The following is a 20,833-nucleotide window of genomic DNA, read 5'->3' on the forward strand; positions in this document are numbered from 1 at the left end:
ACTGTATCCCTTATGAAAATCAATTTGGGACCAAATTGCTAAAGTATAATGTCTGCTTTATATTGTCACCAAAAAAGAGTCTCTTATACTCAGTGAGAAAAATAAAAACATTTTTTTTCAGCGTATTTATTAATTGTATCACAATCTTGGATTTTTTTTCTCTTGTTTGTATAAAAAAATCATATAATATTTAAGAAGTAGGCTATTACATATATAGGTCATTAATTGAATAAATAAATAAATAAATAAAGGTTTGTACTGTAGCTTGTCCTTTAAAATATTGTCCACCCTGTTATATTCGACTACTGGCTCTTTAAATGAAAGATGGGAAAAAGGAAATTACATCATATCAAATGGCTGACATCATTTTATTAGAGGGTAAACAACTGGGGGAGATGAGAGAGCCTCTGTTTTGTTAATTGCCTGTTTTTTTTTTTGTTTTTTTTTTTTTAATAATTTCTCTTTCCAATTTGATGTGGTCAATTTCACCATGTCCATCCTGTTAAGGGGAGAATGAAAAAAGTAAATAGAAATTCTTATTTGTAAAAGTAGCATTTTAAAAAACGTTCAACTCTTTATTTGACAGACCTTCTGTGTTATCTTTTTTTTGCTCAGACTTAGTGTAATGGCTGATTTTAGGTCAAAATGTCAACTCTTTTAGTGTCCACCCTGTCAGAAAACCTAACAGGGTGGATATATTTAGTAAATGGATCCTTAAATTTACATACCTAAGATTGGCCAAAATTATTTTCCATATTTTATATCTACCTATCATATTTACACAAGAATTGATCTTTGTTTACTTGGTTTAAAATGCTTTAAAATGTTTAGAGTTGTTTTTTAATTTTTATTAAATATGCTTAAAATTCAAAAGGTGTTATTCATGTCAAAGACAACTTTAAAACTGATGTGTTGAAAATTCTAAGGCAATAACATCATGATCTTTAGTGGGGACACAAAGGGACCGAATCCCACGAATAACCCAAAATTATACTCACTAAATGGTCTGACGTGGAGAGACACCAAAAGAATGATCATCTGTCATAAAAAGAAGAAATAATTAAAACGAGAGCATTCACCTAATGGAGATTAGAAAAGCTTTACATAAAGATCTAAGGGAGGCTGTAAAAGCTGGATATTCAGTTTTGCAGAGAACTGAAAGAAAACATTTTAAAAAGGTGTGTGTGTGTGTGTGTGTGTGTGCCTATGTGTGTTTGAGTGAGTGAGTGAGAGAGAGAGAGAGAGAGAGAGAGAGAGAGAATGGAAACGGATTGACGCGCATTCACACCTTTCAGCGTCACTGTTCATCCATATACCTGATAGAAAACTGAAACCAGCGGAATTCAAGACAGAACATTGGAATAAACCAGAGAAATTGCTTTTGATTCTATTCCCTCTCTGTAGTTGAAAATGAGCAGCCGACGGCGGCGATGCAAGCGTCAGTTGATCAAATTTACTCAGCATATTGCTCGATTAATCACAGGAACTCTGAACTCAGGTAAAGTCAACCAGTTTGTAATTATCTCTTTCTAAATACGATTTACTGCTCTGTATGAGACTAAAAAGATAATTTATAATATAGTCACATTTCATGGTTGACTGTCTCTTTGTTGTCCTGAAGTTAATTACATCTATTACTATCATGATCAGCTTTTGTTGCTAAACTGTTACTATTAAACAATTACACATGGAGTACCATATATATCAGACATCGTGCAAGGAGTGACTATATTTAAACCCTAGGGGAAACAAGGTGCCAATTCTGAACTTCTCAGTCAAAGGCACAGTGCATGTAGAGGAGGATAATGTGACACAATAGACACGATAAAATGGAAGTAATTACAGGTCATTAGTTCATGACTACTGGTGTGTGAAAATATATTAACTTTAATGACTTAAAGTTTTCTTTTCAACTTAAATGTATTTGTATTATATGGCATTTAAGTAGCACCCAAAATGAAAATGTTTAAAATGTAAATGTTAAAAAAAGGAACAAACATTTGATAAAATACCAAAGTTACCAAAGTTACAATCCAAGTTAGTATATATATATATATTATAAATCAGTTTTTGCATTGCCTAGGAATCAAATGCATGACCTTGGCAATGCAGGCAACATGCACTAATGTTTGAGAATGAAAGAATGAATAAATAAACCAACAAAATGTAGATTAATTTAACAATTACATTTGGCCAATCCAGTTGTTTTACTGTTTTCATTTTTTATTTTGAAATATTGTAATGCGTTTAACTACATATATGTATGTTTTTCCTTTTCTTTTTTGAAGATAGGATTCATATTACAAGGTGTCTCTCTAAAATTTGTGTCTATCAAGATCATGGTTTGACTATATGTATCTGTATGTATATGGTGGAAATATGGAAACAGGGATTTAAATGTAAATGCATTTAAATGTAGAACTTCCAGACATGTTTAAATTGATTTTCAAAATCAACCCCACCTAAACAAAATAACACCTGCCTTAGTTACCCATGCATATTTTTTATAATGCAATTATCTAGTCTTGCTAGACTAGAAAAAAAGAACCTGATGATGAATGATATTAGAAAAGAGCAAAAAAAGAGCAATCTTTCTATCTATTCTATTGGGCAGTAAAAAAAAAAACTTTACGCAAAGTTTTTGCTTTTATATCTCAAAATAAAGTCACAAATAGAATTAATACAATATATAATAATTAGGGCTCTCAGTCGATTAAAATATTTATTTGTGATTAATCGCATGATTGTCATGAGTTAACTCGTGATTAATCGCACAATTATATCTGTTCTAAATGTACCTTTTTTATTACTACTTTTAATACTAATACTCTTTAAAAAAAATTTTTTTTAAGTTTTTAATACTCTAATTAACATGGGCATGGACGAATATGAAGACTAGACATGTTTCAAAGGTCATAGATGTTTTTCAAATAACTTTTTCATGTCTATTAGACATATGAAAGAAAAAAAAAAGAAATACCAGGTTCCCATTACTTACCTTGTGGTTCCCATTAAGACCTCACGCTCGTGCTGCAAAACTGGAGAGTCTCAGAAACTATATTAGGTTTGTCCAATTATGTGTTTATGTATTGTTGCTAGACACTTTTCGCTATGTTGGCAACATTGTGCATCCATTTCTTTAACTATGGGCTATGTAATGGGTCAAACAGAAAATGCGTTCTGCATTAATCGTGCACGTTAATAAAATTAGTGCGGTCAAAATGAATTTGCGTTAACGCGTTATTAACGCATTCATTTTGACAGCCCTAAATATAATATTACTGCTAATAAAAAGGTCAACAGGTGTTGTGACTCCTTCCAGACAGTCTTGTGATTATAAATTCATGCTATACACCCTTTTTTCTTTGACTCTCCAAGGGTGTAATTACACGTTACTGAAATTGTTAATAATTAATGACAAAGTTGTAGATCAAATATCTAGCCAAGTTATTACAGAACCATGTTTCACTCCCATAGAGGTGGGATAACTGTATCTAAAACCATTAAGTCTGAAAATAATGCGGGCATGTACAACATGTTGATGTAAATCCACCTGTACACTGTTCTTCCATAAAATTGTATTATTCAATGACACAGTTAGTAAATTAGATTGTATAGTGTATAGTCTGTTAGTATTCACTCATCACTGTCTATTATTCAGATAATATAAATAATCTCTTACCACACCCTTTATGGGTTATTATTGAAATTACAATGCTAATCATTAATGGCCTTAACTTTGTGGATGAGAGTTCTAATTAATTTCATCTTTCCCTTGGCTGTGCTTCATATCCTTGTGGGACTAAATATAATTACACACTCCATCATTCCATAGCCGACCATAAGACACTGATGATCCCTTAATAATGCCATAAATTAAGTATTGCAGACACCGGTATCTTTTTTAGGTAATTTGGTCTGCCACATTTTCGCTGGATTTTCGGCTTCATTTTTTTCTGCATTTGAGACGGTTTTGTGCTGCTGTTTTTAACTGCTATACTTAAACTTTGTACTTAAAATTCATGCATGCAGATTACATTAGTATAAGATTGATTCAGTTCATTTTATTTTTTTTTTCCTGCTGGGAATTTACTGCCCTGTCTGTATAACACCTGCTTTTCCTTAAAAGCAGCAGAGGACAAAAATAACTACAAGCCATTCAATCTTTTTCCCCCTTCTACTTCAAAAACAGGCCACAGAAGGCATTTATGAAAGTGATACCATCATATGGCCACTCAGCAGGCAAAGAAAAATTACCACAGTTCTCATGACACACTATGGCAATAAGTGGAAAAATTAAGGAAATTACATTAAACTAAGCCCTACTGAAATAACAGATATGGTTTGCTGATGAAGACACAGCTAAATGGGTTTTTTTATATAAAGATTACTAAAATAGCTCTTTTTTATAGTTTTCTTCTGCAGCCACTATTACTTTTTGATTTACTCTTTCATCTGAGCTAAAGCTGTTTTTTTTGTTTGTTAATAATGTTGTTTTGACTCTCTCTCTCTCTCTCTCTCTCTCTGTGTACAATGATTAATTTTAGGTTTTCTCACAACTGTATTCTTAGTTCTAAAATAGAGTGAAATACTATATTCTCTCATGTAAATTAAATTTAAGGCCAGTGATTTCACATACATCATTTCCACATCCTGCACAAAGTGTTTAAAAAAAACACCGTTAGACAGTTTAGATGAGTTTCTTTTTGCAAATACTATACATTTCTATACAAAAAGAAACCTATAAACTTTTGAATCATTATTCATAGACTTCATTATTCAAAGACCAAACTACATAAGATTTTCCCAAATGTATCCTCAATATGAAACAAATGTAAAATCTTAGACGGCACATTGTCCCATCTATTTTGGACATGTCATAAAATTAGACCATTCTGGCAAAGTATATTCAGATTTATTTCAGAAGCATATAAAAATTGATTTGCCACCTGAGCCAAAATTGGGCATTTGGAGATAGTTGGAGATACCTCAGATATAGGAAGCAAATATGTGTCATAAGTTGTTTCTTTATGCATGATCTTAGCAAAAAAGGCAATTTTACAGAAATGGAAGTCTGAAGCTGTGCACTGTAAAAAGTTTTCACCAGTTTCAACTTAAAAACTTAAGTTTAGCAGCTGCCTTAAGATTTTAAGTTTAATTAACTTAAGTCATGTAAACTCACAAGTTATATCAATAATAAGTGTAATAAGTTAAAATGACTTGTAGTTTTAAGCTGATTTAACTTAAAAACTTAAGGCAGCTGCTGAACTTAGGTTTTTAAGTTTAAGTCACTTTAAACTTTTTACAGTGTGCCTGTATTTGAAGTTTGGCTAAGAGACTTAAGTTTTGTGTTAACAAAAACAACACCTTTTGAGTCATTCTGTTAAAATGAGGATTTCTCATAAAAACTGGTGTTCTATTAATGAGGCCTTCTACTAAAATGGTCTAATTCACCAGTATGCACTTGGGAGGTACCTTTTAAAAATGTACTAATATGTACTTTCAAAGTATTAATATACCTTAAGCAACTAGTACGTACCATTTATGTGTAAATAGGGTACATAGATGTACCTTGCAGCTTTTGTACCTTGGGGTATAAAAACATTCATTTATACCAACAAATCTAATAAACACTAAAACACTAAAAACGGATTGCAGTTTCAGAACTACACAAATACAACTGTAAAATCTGCTCTAGTTTTTTTTTGTAGCACCACCTGTGCAGTAAAATGTGACCAGTGAACAGTGGTGGGTGCTGTGACTTGATTGATTATGTTCTAGGAGCAGCTTGTAACATCTTGACCAATCTTTAAGTGGGTCATTCTGGTACCCCAATTTTAGCATGTATTAATCTCCTCAATCTCTGTTAAACAAGAACATCTTGACCTACAAATAGTAAATATTAGGACAAACTGTTTAAGTAGATTATGTGATTATACTTGTGTTATCTTTAACCTTTTTTCTTTCACTGTCTTCTGTATTTCCTCAGATACAGTATATGGTGTATAAATTAGGCTAGAAGTAGAACTTTTTTAAGCACAGAGACTGTATCTTGTGAAAACCAGTGCTTCTTTGCAAGCATCAACCTATACACCAGGACGTTCTTCATGAGAATCTGGGACAGAGGTATTATGCATGTCCTAAAGGAGACACCGCTCAGTGTCTTTAGTTACCTGACCTGCTAAGGCACAGTAGTGAATATTTAATAAAATTCACAGAAACAGGCCAGCAGACCCTTTAAGCTGTTTATGACACACACATAACATAATAGCTGCTATATAGTATTTTATAAACAGCCAAGGGAGTCAATCAAAATGCAATTACGCGTGTAAAATCAATATAAAATACAGCACTGGACAACTGCACAATAAATACTTATATGTTGCTGCAAATATTGACCCCTCTTAACAACATTTAAACACATGTCTCAGATCCCAGACACAAAATCTGTTTTGACCCTTATGTAGTTTCTCAAATCATGGCCTTGACAAAGCCATCAATACATGTCCCTCTCTTTTCATTATTCATCAGAAAGGCAAGTGTTTGTGTAATTAGCGTCACTGGACCTGCTAGTGGCAGGATTCTTAATTAAAGATAAAGCTCTAGGCGTCATTGGACATTTCACAGGCAAGTGAGGATGTGTCTCAACTCTCAATGTATCACAGTAAATAAAAAAAGACTGATTCTTTGATTCTGAAATGGTTTTGCCCATACAAATGATGCTGTGTGTGCTATGTTGTAGATAATGAGGACGAAGAACAGGAGAGCACAACTGAGCGGTATCACCCGGAAAATCTGGAGCAACTGCAGTCGCAGACCCATTTCTCCAGACAAGAGCTGCAGTTACTCTATAGAGGATTCAAAAATGTGAGAGTTCAGTTAAACCCCACCTGCTGGGTGTAGAAATTAAAAATGATGTTGTCATTTTAGGGTCTTCTGCTCTCTTTGGAGATATCCCAGTCTCTTAAATATTGCTTTCTTGTCTGGTCCTGTTTTTGCTAGGATTGTCCAAGCGGAGTTGTGAATGAGGACACATTTAAAAACATCTATGCTCTGTTCTTCCCACTGGGAGGTTGGTCCATTTAAATTTGTTTTGTTTATTATTGAATATGTTTAGCTAAACAATATGATGCTGCTATTGATAAAGATTATACTAGGAAATTATAAAATGCAAATGAAGTACGAAAGTGATAAGTATCTATTGTGTGGCCATTATAGATTATAAGGATATTAGTAAATTACTGTATTATAAAAATATGTGCAAATCACATAAAAATAGTTTGTAATGTGACAGTTTGAAGACCAGATAACCTTTACTGCACACTGTAGTGTGCAGTGTCTCCTCCTTGTGGTATGATGTGAAATTTTTTACACAATATTATAATATGTTGAAACCATAGTAACTTTATATCCCTTTGAAAAAAAAGTGATGATGGAGTGTACCATGTTATGATCAGATGCAGTTAAAATCAAACAGAAAAAACGTGACCCTGGACCACAAAACCAATCATAAGGGTCAGTCTTTTGAGATTTATACATCACCTGAAATCTGAGATACAAATTTGAAAATATGAGGGTGCAAAAAAAAAAAAAAAAACCTAAATATTGAGAAAATTGCTTTAAAGTTGTCCAAATTAAGTTCTTAGTAATGCATATTACTTATCCAAATTTGAGTTTTGATATTTTTACAGTAGGAAATTTACAAAATATCTTCATAGAACATGATCTTTATTTAATATCCTATTGATTTTTGGCATAAAAGAAAAATCAATAATTTTGACCTATACAATGTATTTTTGGCTATTGCTACAAATATACCCGTGCTACTTAAGACTGGTTTTGTGGTCCACGGTCACAAATGTTCAGACATTTGTTTAAACTTAATCATTTACTTAATATTAATACAGTTTTTGACAGATTTTTTTTTTCTTAGATTCATCAAAGTATGCTCAGTTTCTATTCAATGCATTTGATAAAGACAAGAACGGCTCTCTTAGTTTTGAGGTAAGGTTTTTTTAACTTAATTGTTTAGGGATAAGTGAGAAAAAATCACAGTGTTTTGAATAGCTTGGATAGTTTGGATGCAATATCATTAATAATTATAATTTTTTTTTCCCCGATGTGAATGACATCCAAACTTTTACAATAAATAATGTTTTTTTTTAAGATGTTGAATCCTTTAACACTATATAAAAATAGCAGGAATGTTCAGGCACGTTATTATGTCAGTTCTTTATCTATCCTTTAGCTTTAATGTGTTTGTTTGTGTGTTATTGTAAGTATGAAGGAGTCTTTGGTATTTCTGTTTTTGTGTGTGTGTGTGTGTGTGTGTGTGTGTGTGTGTGTGTGTGTGTGTGTGTGTGTGTGTGTGTGTGTGCAGGAGTTAGTCTGTGATCTCTCCGTTTTGTTGAGAGGCACTACTGAAGAGAAGCTGAACTGGGCTTTCAATTTATATGACATCAACAAAGATGGACAGATTACCAAAGAGGTCTGAAGACATTTTAATCTGAATATGTAGCTTTTGAGATTATGTCTAAACTTAGATTATGACTAAACTACAGTCAAACCAAAATGTATTCACATTATCACAGTTTATTCGCTATAGTTTAGAAAATGGTAATAAAATATGACAAGAACTTAGAATTAACCTGTGTCAGAACAAATTCATCTTGATAATGTCAGAAAACTTTGATAGAAAGGTATATAATGGATTACAATTATCCAAAAATTCAGAGAACTGTTAGTATGACAATATTTACATAACTATCAATAATTTGTTGACCAATTACCAAGCAATGCTCGATATTGTTCAGTCTGTGGTGTAATAAGGTCACATTAACAATTAAAGAAAAAACACTGAAGCAAAACATAGTCAGGTCAAAGTGTCTGAATAATTTTGGTCCCACATTTTTATAAACTGTACTGGTAGTCCACTGTATAAAGAATTTTTGTGTATAATATGTCACAGTTTATTTTATTTTTGCTATCATCACTTACATAAATGAACTATAGTACTGCACCCACTAGTAAAAAAATATCAAAAATGATATCTGGTATCTGAATAATTTTTGGTTTGACTGTACATCTTGAATTTTGATTCCTGTCAAATAACCTTGTTTGTTCCGTTAAGTATTAAATGCAAAGACTGTATATAATCTTTTTGTTTCAGGAAATGTTGGATATATTGAAGTCTATTTATGATTTGATGGGGAAATCTATCCATCCACGACTTAAAGAGGAGGCAGTAAGGCAACACGTCAGAATGTTCTTCCAAGTAATGCTTTAATGCATTATTATGTTTGGAAAATGTGCATGCATTTGGCTTCATATAGCAATTTTCAGGTGAAAATGTCCACAGGGTGGCACTAGAAGCACTGTGACTTTCTGTCCTATTTGCTTTGACACCCAAAAAATTAACGCTTCTTCAGTCACCCTCATGTTCCAAACCTGTATAACTGTCTGTCTTCTGTGGAACACGAAAGAAGATATTCTGAGAAATGTTCTAACAATGAATGTCAATGGTTACCAACATTCTTCAAAACAACTGTGTTCTGCGGAAGAAGAAAGGCATACAGATTTGAACTTTTTCATAACACTAAAACTATGTACAATTTGTTTTGAAAACAGTACCATAAGCATTTACTTAGCATTTCATTTCTACGGTTTTGTTGTCACGTAATGTAAAGTATCATTTAGTCCCACTTTCAATCAAAGACATGGCTTCAAATGCCAGGAAACACACAAACTGAAAGACAGTACCTTCAGTGCACTATGAGTTCTGTAAAGTCACTATGATATTTTGTCAAATTTTAATTTAAAAATTAAGGTTAAGGGGTAAAAAAAACAAACAAACAAACAAATGCCACCCAGTGGACATTTCACCTGGAAACTGTAGTGAGACATAGCATTAAATATGTTAATTATTCATGTTTTTAATGAGATCAGACTAGTTATGCAGCAGACATATTAATTAAAATCTCTATTAAAAGCCAATTTCAATATGCATTTCCAGATTACACCTCACGTTACATGTACAAAAATACATTGTAATCATTTTTTTTCTTCCTCACATAAGAAAATGGACATAAACCAGGATGGCGTAGTAACTGTTGATGAATTCATTGACTGCTGCCAAAAAGTATGGCCTGTTATATCTTTATCTAAACCTTTATTTGCTAAAGCAGATATGCATTATAATACTATTGGTGCTTTTGTTTTTCAGGATGAAAATATAATGCAGTCTCTTAAGATATTTGACAATGCTGTCTAGATATTAGTCAGGAAATCCTTCCTAAGCACTTGAACGTTTCTAGATAATTAACACTCATTGTTCTGGACTGCTCTCGACAGCTCGGAACTGCTCTGGACTACTCTGGACTGCTCTGGATTCTCTTTTGTGAACTGACTGATGAATGTATACTTTGGTAGAGATTTGAGACTGTGGTGTGATGCAAATGTAAGTGCAATGTTAGTGGTAAAACAGCAACTACTTGTACAACACAACATCAGTGTTATTGTATTATAATGTGCTTCTGTGTTATTGACGTGGCTCATTTTTGACACTGATTAGCTGTTTCATACTCACTATATCACACAGTTTATTTTTGACAATTGAACCCTAAACAATCTTGGTATACTTGGGTAGAGATTCAAAGCACCTTTAACTCTAACCTTTTTCATATTTAATTTAATAGATTAAAAATATGTGATAGGTTAGGATTACTTCGCAAGGTCAAGCTCATTGCGCACATTGTTTAGGAAGTACATCAGATATTTTTCAGCCAAAAACTTGTGATAAAGTAATGGCTTTAACTTTTGTTTTGTTTATTTAATTGTTGTTTGATTACTTGTACATGTTGCACAAGTGGTCTTTTAATTACATTTTAATTCATAATGTTTTTATAACACCATTCAATAACCAGCAACAGGTGTATAATACTCAACAGTGGTGGGGAGAACCAACCCCAGTGAAGGTTTTTTGTTTGTTTGTTTGTTTGTTTGTTTGTTTTTAATAAATATAAAAAAGTGAAAACAACTATTCCATATGTATACAAAAGAGAAATCTTTCAAGATTTCAAAAGCAGCCAGAAGGTAGAATCTAGTTTGTATTTCACCATTTTTTTCTTCTAAAGCTGTTGCAATGTACAATGAGGAACTTGGAAAATGGAAACTAGAAACAAAAATACACTGAAAACATAGTTTAACAATACAAGAAGTAGGGTGAAGATGCTTGACAACCCCCAAATACTGTTTTGGTGCTAATTTCTGTTCTCTAAACACAGCAATCCTTTGATTCATTACATCCTTAGCGTCTGTCATTATTGTTTATAACATTCAGCTTCTGTAGCAGTTAGCTGCAGATCAGATGCGATACATGAAATTTCAGTAGTTAGTGAAACTGTATTATTATAGATTAGGATGTACAGTATGGACAAAGTAACACTACAATACTTGTAATAACTTTAAACTATATTGACTCCTAAAATATATTTAACTAATTGACATATAAATGTATTTGTCTGTTTTGTTTATTTTCAATGTCAAGAATGTAAAATCTACCAGTGGTAAGGGAATTAGGCCTTGATGAACTTTTAATATCAATGAATATTAACAAACTGAGAAGACTCTTTAAGCCAGAGAGCCTCCTCTCACTCAGGTAGGGACATCCGTAGTTAGTATCATTAGCTGAGGACATAGTTATTTTGTTCATTCTGGTATTGTCATTAGAAATTACAGGAAGATCTGAAATGGAAAAGATCTAGGTACAAAACATGTAGTTCTTGGCAAATGATGAGAGGTGGTACCAGTAAATAGTGGCATTCAGATGGTGCATTCCAAAGTAATTTTATGTGTGGCTTTTTATATATTTGAAAAATGTAACTAGTCTCAGAGGAATAATACAATGTCATTGTAAAATATAATACTTAATGCAGTTTATTACGGTTATTGTACGTGTTATTTTCTCTTATAATAAAATAATAAATGCCAGCTGCCTTGATTTACACAAATGTATATGACATTTTGATTGCTGTTGATTTTAATCTGTCAGAGACACAATTTCTTTCTTCAGCTCAGTATTAGGAATTCAGTGGGGAAAGTCAGACTGCAACATCCATGTAACAGTTATTACATTAAGTAATATGGAATTTTATAGTATAAGGGTTCCAAAATTAAGCAAGTAATAAATTATAGAACAGTTGTGTTTTAACAGGACACTCTCATCATTTGAGTGACTTTCTGCATTAAATCGCATTTGAAAGTTCCTCTGATTTCTGAGAATTCCATTACTTTACCCAAAGGTAGTACATCTGAAATTCTGCCATTACACATTTACTCTATGATTTTCTGTTTTATATCGAAAAACCTTTTCCCCCCTCAATATTTACGGTTGGTTCACAAAAAGTACTGCCTACATCCAAATTATGACCTAACATGACAACAATGACAAAACCCATTGTGCTTCTTAAATCACATTTGAATTTATGTTTTACAGAAGGGAGTCTCAACTCGTCTTTGAGGTCCATAAATTTATCAGAAGGAATTACTATCCAAAACCTTACAAAACCTTAAAAGTTCACAACGAGTCATTACTATGAAGTTATCATGCTTTTCACTTTGGAATAGTGTTCCAAATAATTAGTTATCACTTCTGAAGGATTTGGTAATACTTGAGTAATTACTAGTTAGTTACTACAATTAATTATGCATTATTCACATGAATTATTCAAGTGTATGTAGTTTTCTTAGTACTTTTCTGGGAGGTATGAAAAAAATATAAGTTACTGATTAGCTAACAGTCAACTAATGTATTCATCTGAGTGCTACTAATTAGTTAATTTGTTAATTTGAGTTTGTTGTTAGTTAATAGTAGCTATTAGAATGATAATGCTAACGTGTTATCCAAAGTTTCTTTTAACAGAGCTGTTCAAGATTTTTATCTGAAATTTCTGTGTATCCCTAAGACTAAGTTGACTTTCTTAAAGTCTTTCTTTCTATTTGAGGTTGCACATTGATAGAGACACATTACCACTGGCAAGAACCCATTTTGTTCCTTTAAAAAGTTTATATTAATTCAATCTGTGGACTCAGTGCCCCCGCCATTTTCAACTCTGCTCATTTTTAAAGGGGAGGGGGGGGGGGGGGATGTATAGCAGAGTATTTCTGCGCCAAATACACACTTCTGGGTTTCTTACAATTTTCAGAATTTTTTTTCAATCATGGCTCTTCATGATGTCCTGAAGGGTGGAACTCCTTGTATGGGGATTTCTCCTGGAAAAGCGTGCATGCTCACACATTGACCAGAGCGAGCAGCACGCCCATCAACACACTTCATTTGGCTGCACTGCTGCACAGGACTCACTCGGGAAGAATGTCTCTAAAGAAGTGTGGTTTTGTTGACAAACGTTTTATAAACAAGGCCCAGTTGAATGCTGGAAGATATGATTAGATATATTTCAGTATAGATTATACTGAAAGATGGAGTGGTTCTAGCTAAAAAAAAATCCCATTCATGATTCAGAACTGCAGCTGGTAAATGAAACGGCATCAAATGTATAGGTGTTTTGTTGGCAATCGGCACTTGTTATTACAGCTGTTTTCAGACAGAATCGTAAAGCTGTATTTTTCTTTTGTAAATATGATAAAACTAAAGACTTTTTGAAGATATGATGGATGCAGTACTACTTTATAGGTACTCAAGATTAACATGAGAATGGGTGAAACTGTGTGTGTTATGCCCCCTTTTAACTATCACAGTTCCAGAAGTATAACACATGAACACTATACTTCAGACTGGTGTGACAGAATCAATTACTCACCCTGTGAACATATTTTTGGATGGACTATACAGTTGCCCTCACAAGACTGAATTAACATGTACTTACTAGGGCCACTTATGCATTGCCTGTGGGCACTGTGCAGTAATTTCAAGATTTTTGCACTCTTCTACTCACCACAAGGCTGCATATTCAAAATACAACAAAACAGTAATATTTTTTAATATTTTTACAATTTAAAGCAACTGTTTTATATATATTTTAAAATCCAATTTATTCCTTCGTTGGGAAAAGCTGCATTTTCAGTATCATTACTCCAGCCTTCAGTGTCACATGGTCCTTTGGAAATCATTGTAATATATTGATTTGTTCCTCAAGAAACATTTATTATTATTATCAGTGGTTAAATTTCTTTTGTGTACATTTTTTCCTCAGGATTCCTTGATGAATAAAAAGTTCAGAAGAACAGCATTTAGCTGAAATGAAAAGCATTTATAACATTATTATGTCTTTACTGTCAGTTCTGAATAATTTAATGCATCCTTATTGAATAAAAGTAAAAAAAAAACTTTTTTAACTATAGTGTATTATGTTATGAAAGCTTTCTAGTTCAGATATGAAAGCGAAAACTGGGCCATGCTTCACAATGTTTCCTACTTATTAGTTGTTGCTTGCGGTAGACCTACAATTGAATATTTTGATTTGATATGTTTTAACAATCAACAGTATCCCAGGATTTTTGGTGCACAGTTTGGGGAACTCATTTAGTTAGCAGTGGCCCTGGGCCCTGTTAAGAGATGATATGTAAGCATGCGTTGACTCGTATCAGACTATCACATATCAAAGCCATTTTGTCCAGCTGAAATATTTACTTCATCAGCAGGTGTCCTGTCAGCCAAAGGTCAAAGGTCAGACTAATAAAACTAATGCCGAAACAGCTGTCTGTTAGAGATAAGAATGACATCATGTTTTTTGTCACATGACATGTTCTGTATGGTAACTATTTATGATGTGCCATCCCTGGTTCCTCGAGGCTGTGTTTATTATCATTGCAATATAAAAGACAATAAACAATATGCATTTTGTCCCCCCATTCTTATCTTTTCATCTCTGTCCATGCTTCTATATGCGTACTGAGACATAAATGGCAATGAGACTGTGTGAGGACCATCAGGACAAGAAAATATGGTCTACAGAGCACACAATATGAAAAACAGCCACCACACTGTTGTGTTTGGCTTCCAGGACACAAATGCTAGTTTAACATTTAGACACAAACAGTGAATACCATTCCTTCTAGAGAGAGCAGAAGAGCTGATGGCTTTCCAGACTCCCTATTGAGGAAGAGGAATGAATTCACTCCATTAGACTTACTGTCCTTTGGTGAATTTGTGTGATTTTGGAATTCACCAAATACCTGTGTGCAACATTTTAGATGTTTTTAGTTTAGACAACACTAAGCCAGTGTTTTTAATTTGCCTTGAGTGTTGGGTGAGCACTTCTGCAATACTGATGAAATATATTGCAAATGTTATGTGAATGTAGCAGATGTATTATTGTTGTAGATGAAAACAGATGAATATGAACAAACAAATATATGAATTGTTATTAGTTTTATTAGATATTATATCATATTATATTATATTATATTATTTTACTTCTTCTGTTGTCTAACAGTAAGATGTGTATTAAGAAGAATGCATTAGATAAATACTGCACGTGTATTTCAGTTAAGTTGCTGAATTTCACTGCTCACAATTAGTTTATAAGATCCCAGAAGCTGTTTGATTCACTTGCCTATATTAGGGCTGTGTTGCAGCAGGTTGTGCTTATTTGCAGCACAACATTACTTCGCGGTTAAGTGTCTGGAATAGCAAAGGATTTTGTGCCAGGAAATTTTTGAAATGCTTATTTATATCTAGTTATTGTTCTCTGTAAATATCCATTCACTGGCTCAAAGCAGATGAGCAAATTCTATAATTAAATGGATGACATTGGACATTTATATTGTATATTCCATGTTTTTCCCCCTGTATGTCTATGTGTGTGCTCTCTGTACTACAACGGAAGTTATGGTAACACTTTAGATTAGGGAATACTATTCAATATCATCTAGCTGCTTATTAGAGTGTATATTACTAGCATATAGGCTGTTTATTATCAGTCAGCAGAAAAGAAAGAGTTTATTGAGGGAAAACACTTAATAGTAAATTAAAGTGTTACCAAAATGATTTGTGTTTATGGATTTTGTTTTGAATGGCCTTAAAGAGCAGGTCATATAAGTGTCCTAATATTGTGTTGGAGTCCCCTACGACAGGTTTAAATGCATCTAAGGTCAGAAAACATTGTAATTTTCTCAGAATATACATTTAATATTAGAATCATTTTGCAATTATTTTGGAACAAGTCGTTCAAAGCTGTTCTGAGATTAAGGTCTGTAAACCCCTCCTGTCCTTAAGTCTACTCTCTGATTGGTCAGCTGGCCAGGTCTGTTGTGATTGATCTTTCCATATACAATGCTGAAGTTTAGCTGCTAAACTGTAAACACTTCCCAAAACAATAATGGTGGATATGTTAGCCGAGTGCTGTTTGTAAACCAAATACAGTCAAGCCCGAAATGATTCATACCCCTGGCAAATTCTGACTTAAAGGGATAGTTCACCCAAAAATGAAAATTTGATATTTATCTGCTTACCCCCAGGGCATCCAAGATGTAGGTGACTTTGTTTCCTCAGAAGAACACAAACAAAGATTTTTAACGAAAACCGGTGCAGTCTGTCAGCCAAATAATGGAAGTAGATGGGCACCAGACCTTTAAAAGTAAACAAAAACACGCACAGACAAATCCAAATTACACCCTGTGGCTCGTGACGATACATTGATGTCCTAAGACACGAAACGATCGGTTTTTGTGAAAAACTGAACAGTATTTATATAATTTTTTACAATTGATACACAGCCACGTCCATCTGTCCTGAGCACAAGCTTTTCATCCGGCTCGTTACATGTGAACGCGTTCTGGCGTAGTATACGCAAACGCCGTAAGGGGAAATCGGTGAAAAGTCCCGGATGAATTTGCGCAAGCAAACGTAATCTTTTAGCTTTGAATCGGTTTGAACAATCATAATAAGTGCAAGTAATTACCATTTTGAATAGCCGCTATACCCACAATCTCTGTGCACTGTGTAAACAATGAGTGTCGTATACATGCGACAGATCTCTTCCGGCATTTGCGTATACTACGCCAGAGCGCGTACACATGTAACGTGTCTGATGCTAAACTTGTGCTCATGACAGATGGACGTGGCTGTGTATCAAAGGTAAAAAATCATATAAATACTGTTCCCCTTCAGTCGTTTCACTACGACGTTATATATGGGAACTCGCCTGAGAGACCAATCATCTCTGAGCCTTATTCAAAAGGCCAATGAACATTGGCGAGTGGTATTTGCATGCCAAGCCACTCCCCCGTACACACGGGTATATAAAGTGGCGGCACGCACCACTCATTCAGATTTTCGCTTCAGAGCCTTCTCATGCTCGAGCCAAACAACAGATTGAATTCCTGCGATGAGTTCTCACTCTCCCCGCCGCTGGCGTGCTGCCGATCTAAAAGAGCATTTCTAAAAGAGCATTTTAGCAGCCACCAGCGGGATCCTGCGGGCTGCCGTTTTCACGGCTTTAAGAAGCCTCTGCATACCAGCGAGCAGCCTCATCTGAGCGCGCTCCTCCCTGGGCAGACCGGGATAAAAGAGTGAATTTCTCACAGCTGTGAAAGACATTCCTTTGAGATGGCTTTCCGGCCGTGTGCTTCTGGGTGCGGCAGTTTCCTCACTTCGCTGGACGGACATAAACGCTGCCTCGCATGCCTGGGCTGAGAGCATGCTGAGGCAGCGTTCACGGATGGTTCGTGTGTTCATTGCGCTGCTCGTTCGCGAGCAGGCTCCCCTTGTCATCTTCCCATGGCAGGTTGTTGAGCTGTCAATGTTTTTCGGCCGTCGCGAGACACGAGGGGGACATCAAAGTTACTAAAAAAAAAAAAAGTGTAGAACTCGCCGCCGGCATCCAAAGCCCTGCGACCTTCTGCACCTCAGCGTAGCCCTGTTGAGTTCCCAGAGCAGTACGCTTCCCCGCACCCCGGGCTGAGCGTCTCCTTTGGTACTCCTCAGGAAGATGAGATGTCTGATGCTGCAGGGGGTGAGGCGGACGTCTCGGCGGCTCAGCGCCCCTCTGTGGTCGCTGTCCCGTCTGAGGCGGACGCCGAGCTCTCGGCTATGCTCCTTCTTCCCGGAGGTACACGAGGTGAAAACATGCCGGGCTCCTTTTTCATCAAAAAAAAAAAACACGCCCGCGCTAAAAAAAAGAAAGAAAAAAAACCCAGCTCCTCTCCCCTCACCACCCTTGATGGTGGGGCAGTCAGGGGGTATGCGGTGATTCCCCAGGTCAAGCGCGCCGTTGCGGTGCAGTTATGCCCGCGCGGCGCTGCCACCTGGCGGGATCGTCCGCGTCTCCCGTCCGGGGTGTGTGATTACCGCGCTGCTGGACAGGCTGCCACTGCCTTGCACGCCATGGCGACACTTCGGGTGTTCCAAGACCAGGCGTTAAAACAACTGCACGAGGGTGGTCCTGACCAAGGTGTGATGCAGGAACTCTGTGCCGCCTCTGTGCTGACTCTGGCCAGATGGCAGATGTCAACAAAGCACGCTTTCTCAACGCTCCTATCTCCCAGAGCGGCCTATTCGGCGATACTGTCAGCAGTTCTCAACAGTTCAGAAGCAGACAGAGGCCATCTTACATATCTTGCCCCTCCATGAAGCTACCATTCCGCCGCCAGGGCCTCAACCTCCACCTGCTCGTCGCCGAAGGCGCCCTCCTGCGGCCCCCAAGAAACAGCTCCGTCCCCCGCCGAGGTTCACGATGCCCGACGTCGAGATGGCCGCGGGAGAGCAGCACCGCCCGCCTCTCAGGGACCGGCCAAAAACACCCGCAGGAAAGAGGCAAAGCGTCCCTGATGCGGGCAGCCCAGAGGTGATGGAGATTGTTCTTCAAAAAAAAAAATAAATAAATAAAAAAAAGGAGCTAGTTTCCTCACCTCTGGGGCCTCGGCCCCGAGTTCCCTTCTCGAGCAACACTTCCACTCCTCGGAACTGGACTCGGAGCCGGATATCGCCAGCGTGGGAACCAGGGAAGAAGGTAAGCGCTGCTTATGGCAGTCAGACGTTCATCCTTCTGGATCAGTCCCCTTCCCTTTTCCCCCCCAGGCTGCCCCGCCATGGTCATGTCGGTCAATGTTCCCTTGATTCCCCTGGCGAGCCTGGCTTCAGCCTCTCAGCCCCTCGCAGTGGTTGATTCGGATGGTACGTCTCGGCTATGCGATTCAGTTTGCCAGGCGTCCACCCAGGTACAGAGGCGTCCTTTTCACTTTCTGTCCATTCAGACACACATGCCGCTGTGCTTCGTGTGGAGGTTGCAGCCCTACTGGCGAAGGATGCAATCAAGCCCAGCCGAGATGAAGTCAGGGTTCTACAGTCCCTGCTTCATTGTGCCCAAAAAGAGCGGTGGGTTAAGACCCATCCTGGATTTCCGAGCCCTGAATGCTAACATGCATCCGTCTCCAGGATTGGTTTGCAGCCATCGACCTGAAGGGTGCCTACTTTCACGTCTTGATTCTCCCTTGAAAACAGACCCCTTCTGCGGTTTGCAGTTCAACCCCTCCCTGGAAGATCCCCTTCAGGAAAGACCTTCTTTCTCAGGGGATGGGTACACTTTGGCGCCCGCACCCCGACCCTTGGAACCTGCACGTCTGGCTCCTGTACGGGACGCATCAGACCTCTCCGGCCTTCCACAGGCCGTGATAGAAACTATCACTCACTCCCGAGCTCCCTCTAATAGGCAGGCTTATGCACTGAGGTGGGGTCTATTCGTTGACTGGTGCTCCTCTCGAGGAGAGGACCCACAGAGATGCACAATTGCAGTAGTGCCTTCCTTTCTGCAAGAGAAGTTGGAGCGCAGGCTGTCCCCTTCAACTCTCAAAGTGTACGTTGCTGCCATCACAGCGTATCACTATGCAGTGGATGGAACATCCCTTTGGTAAGCACCAACTCATTGTGAGGTTCCTGAGAGGTGCGAGGAGGATTAATCCTCCCAGACCGCACCTCGTGCCGTCTTGGGTTCTCTCCGTCGCCTTTCTGGGCCTACGAGAAGCCCCATTCGAACCACTCGTGTCAGTTGAGCTAAGTTCATGTCACTTAAGACAGTGCTCCTGACTGCGTTGGCCTCCATCAAAAGGGTAGGGGACCTACAAGCCTTCTCTGTCGATGAAACGTGCCTAGAATTCGGGCCCGGTGATTCTCATGCCATCCTGAGACCCCGGCCCGGGTATGTGCCCAAGGTTCCCACCACTCCTTTCCGCAATCAGGTGGTGAACCTGCAAGCTCTGCCCCTGGAGGAGGCAGACCCAGCTTCCGCGCTGCTGTGTCCAGTCCGAGCTTTACGAATATAACACACCGGCACTTCAGACACACCGAGCAGCTCTTGTCTGCTTCGGAGGTCAGCAGAAAGGGAATGCTGGCTCCAAACAGAGGTTGGCCCATTGGGTGGTAGATGCCATCTCCCTGTCATACCAAAACCAGGGAGAGCCATGCTCCTTAGGTGTTCATGCCCACTCCACTAGGAGTGTTGCCTCATCCTATGCGTTGGCTCATGGCACCTCACTAGCAGATATCTATAGAGCTGCGGGCTGGGCGACACCTAATACCTTCGCCAGGTTCTACAACCTTCGTGTAGAGGCCGTATCCTCCCGTGTCTTAACTTAAGACTTCAGGTGAGCGGGAGGACGGCTGGTGTCGGCTTGCTGCGCCATTCCCACGAGGATCCGTGCGCTATTTTCCCAGAATATTCCCTCCGGTGAACCCTGGGTCCTCCATGCCCCGCAGTCAGGCCTAGACGCAGAGTAGTCCCTGACTGTGATCCTGCTGGGTCTCCTTCGCCCCGCTGGTTGAGGCAATATGTCTCAGTATTTTTCCAGCGGTCAGTCAGAAGGCTGCTGTTTCCCTCGT

At 37.4% G+C, this 20,833-nt stretch overlaps 1 protein-coding gene across 1 annotated transcript; it reads left to right on the forward strand.

Moving 5' to 3' along the window:
• Nucleotides 1-1,410: 1,410 nt before the first annotated feature.
• Nucleotides 1,411-11,613, forward strand: kcnip4b (potassium voltage-gated channel interacting protein 4b). The gene is made up of 8 exons (XM_073842755.1): nt 1,411-1,498; nt 6,743-6,867; nt 7,003-7,072; nt 7,934-8,004; nt 8,381-8,488; nt 9,170-9,274; nt 10,076-10,138; nt 10,223-11,613. The coding sequence occupies exons 1-8, from the start codon at nt 1,411-1,413 to the stop codon at nt 10,268-10,270; spliced, it is 678 nt and encodes a 225-aa protein (XP_073698856.1). The 3' UTR covers nt 10,271-11,613.
• Nucleotides 11,614-20,833: the final 9,220 nt, after the last annotated feature.

This window comes from Garra rufa, chromosome 6, assembly GCF_049309525.1.
Source record: "Garra rufa chromosome 6, GarRuf1.0, whole genome shotgun sequence".
NCBI lineage: Eukaryota > Metazoa > Chordata > Actinopteri > Cypriniformes > Cyprinidae > Garra > Garra rufa.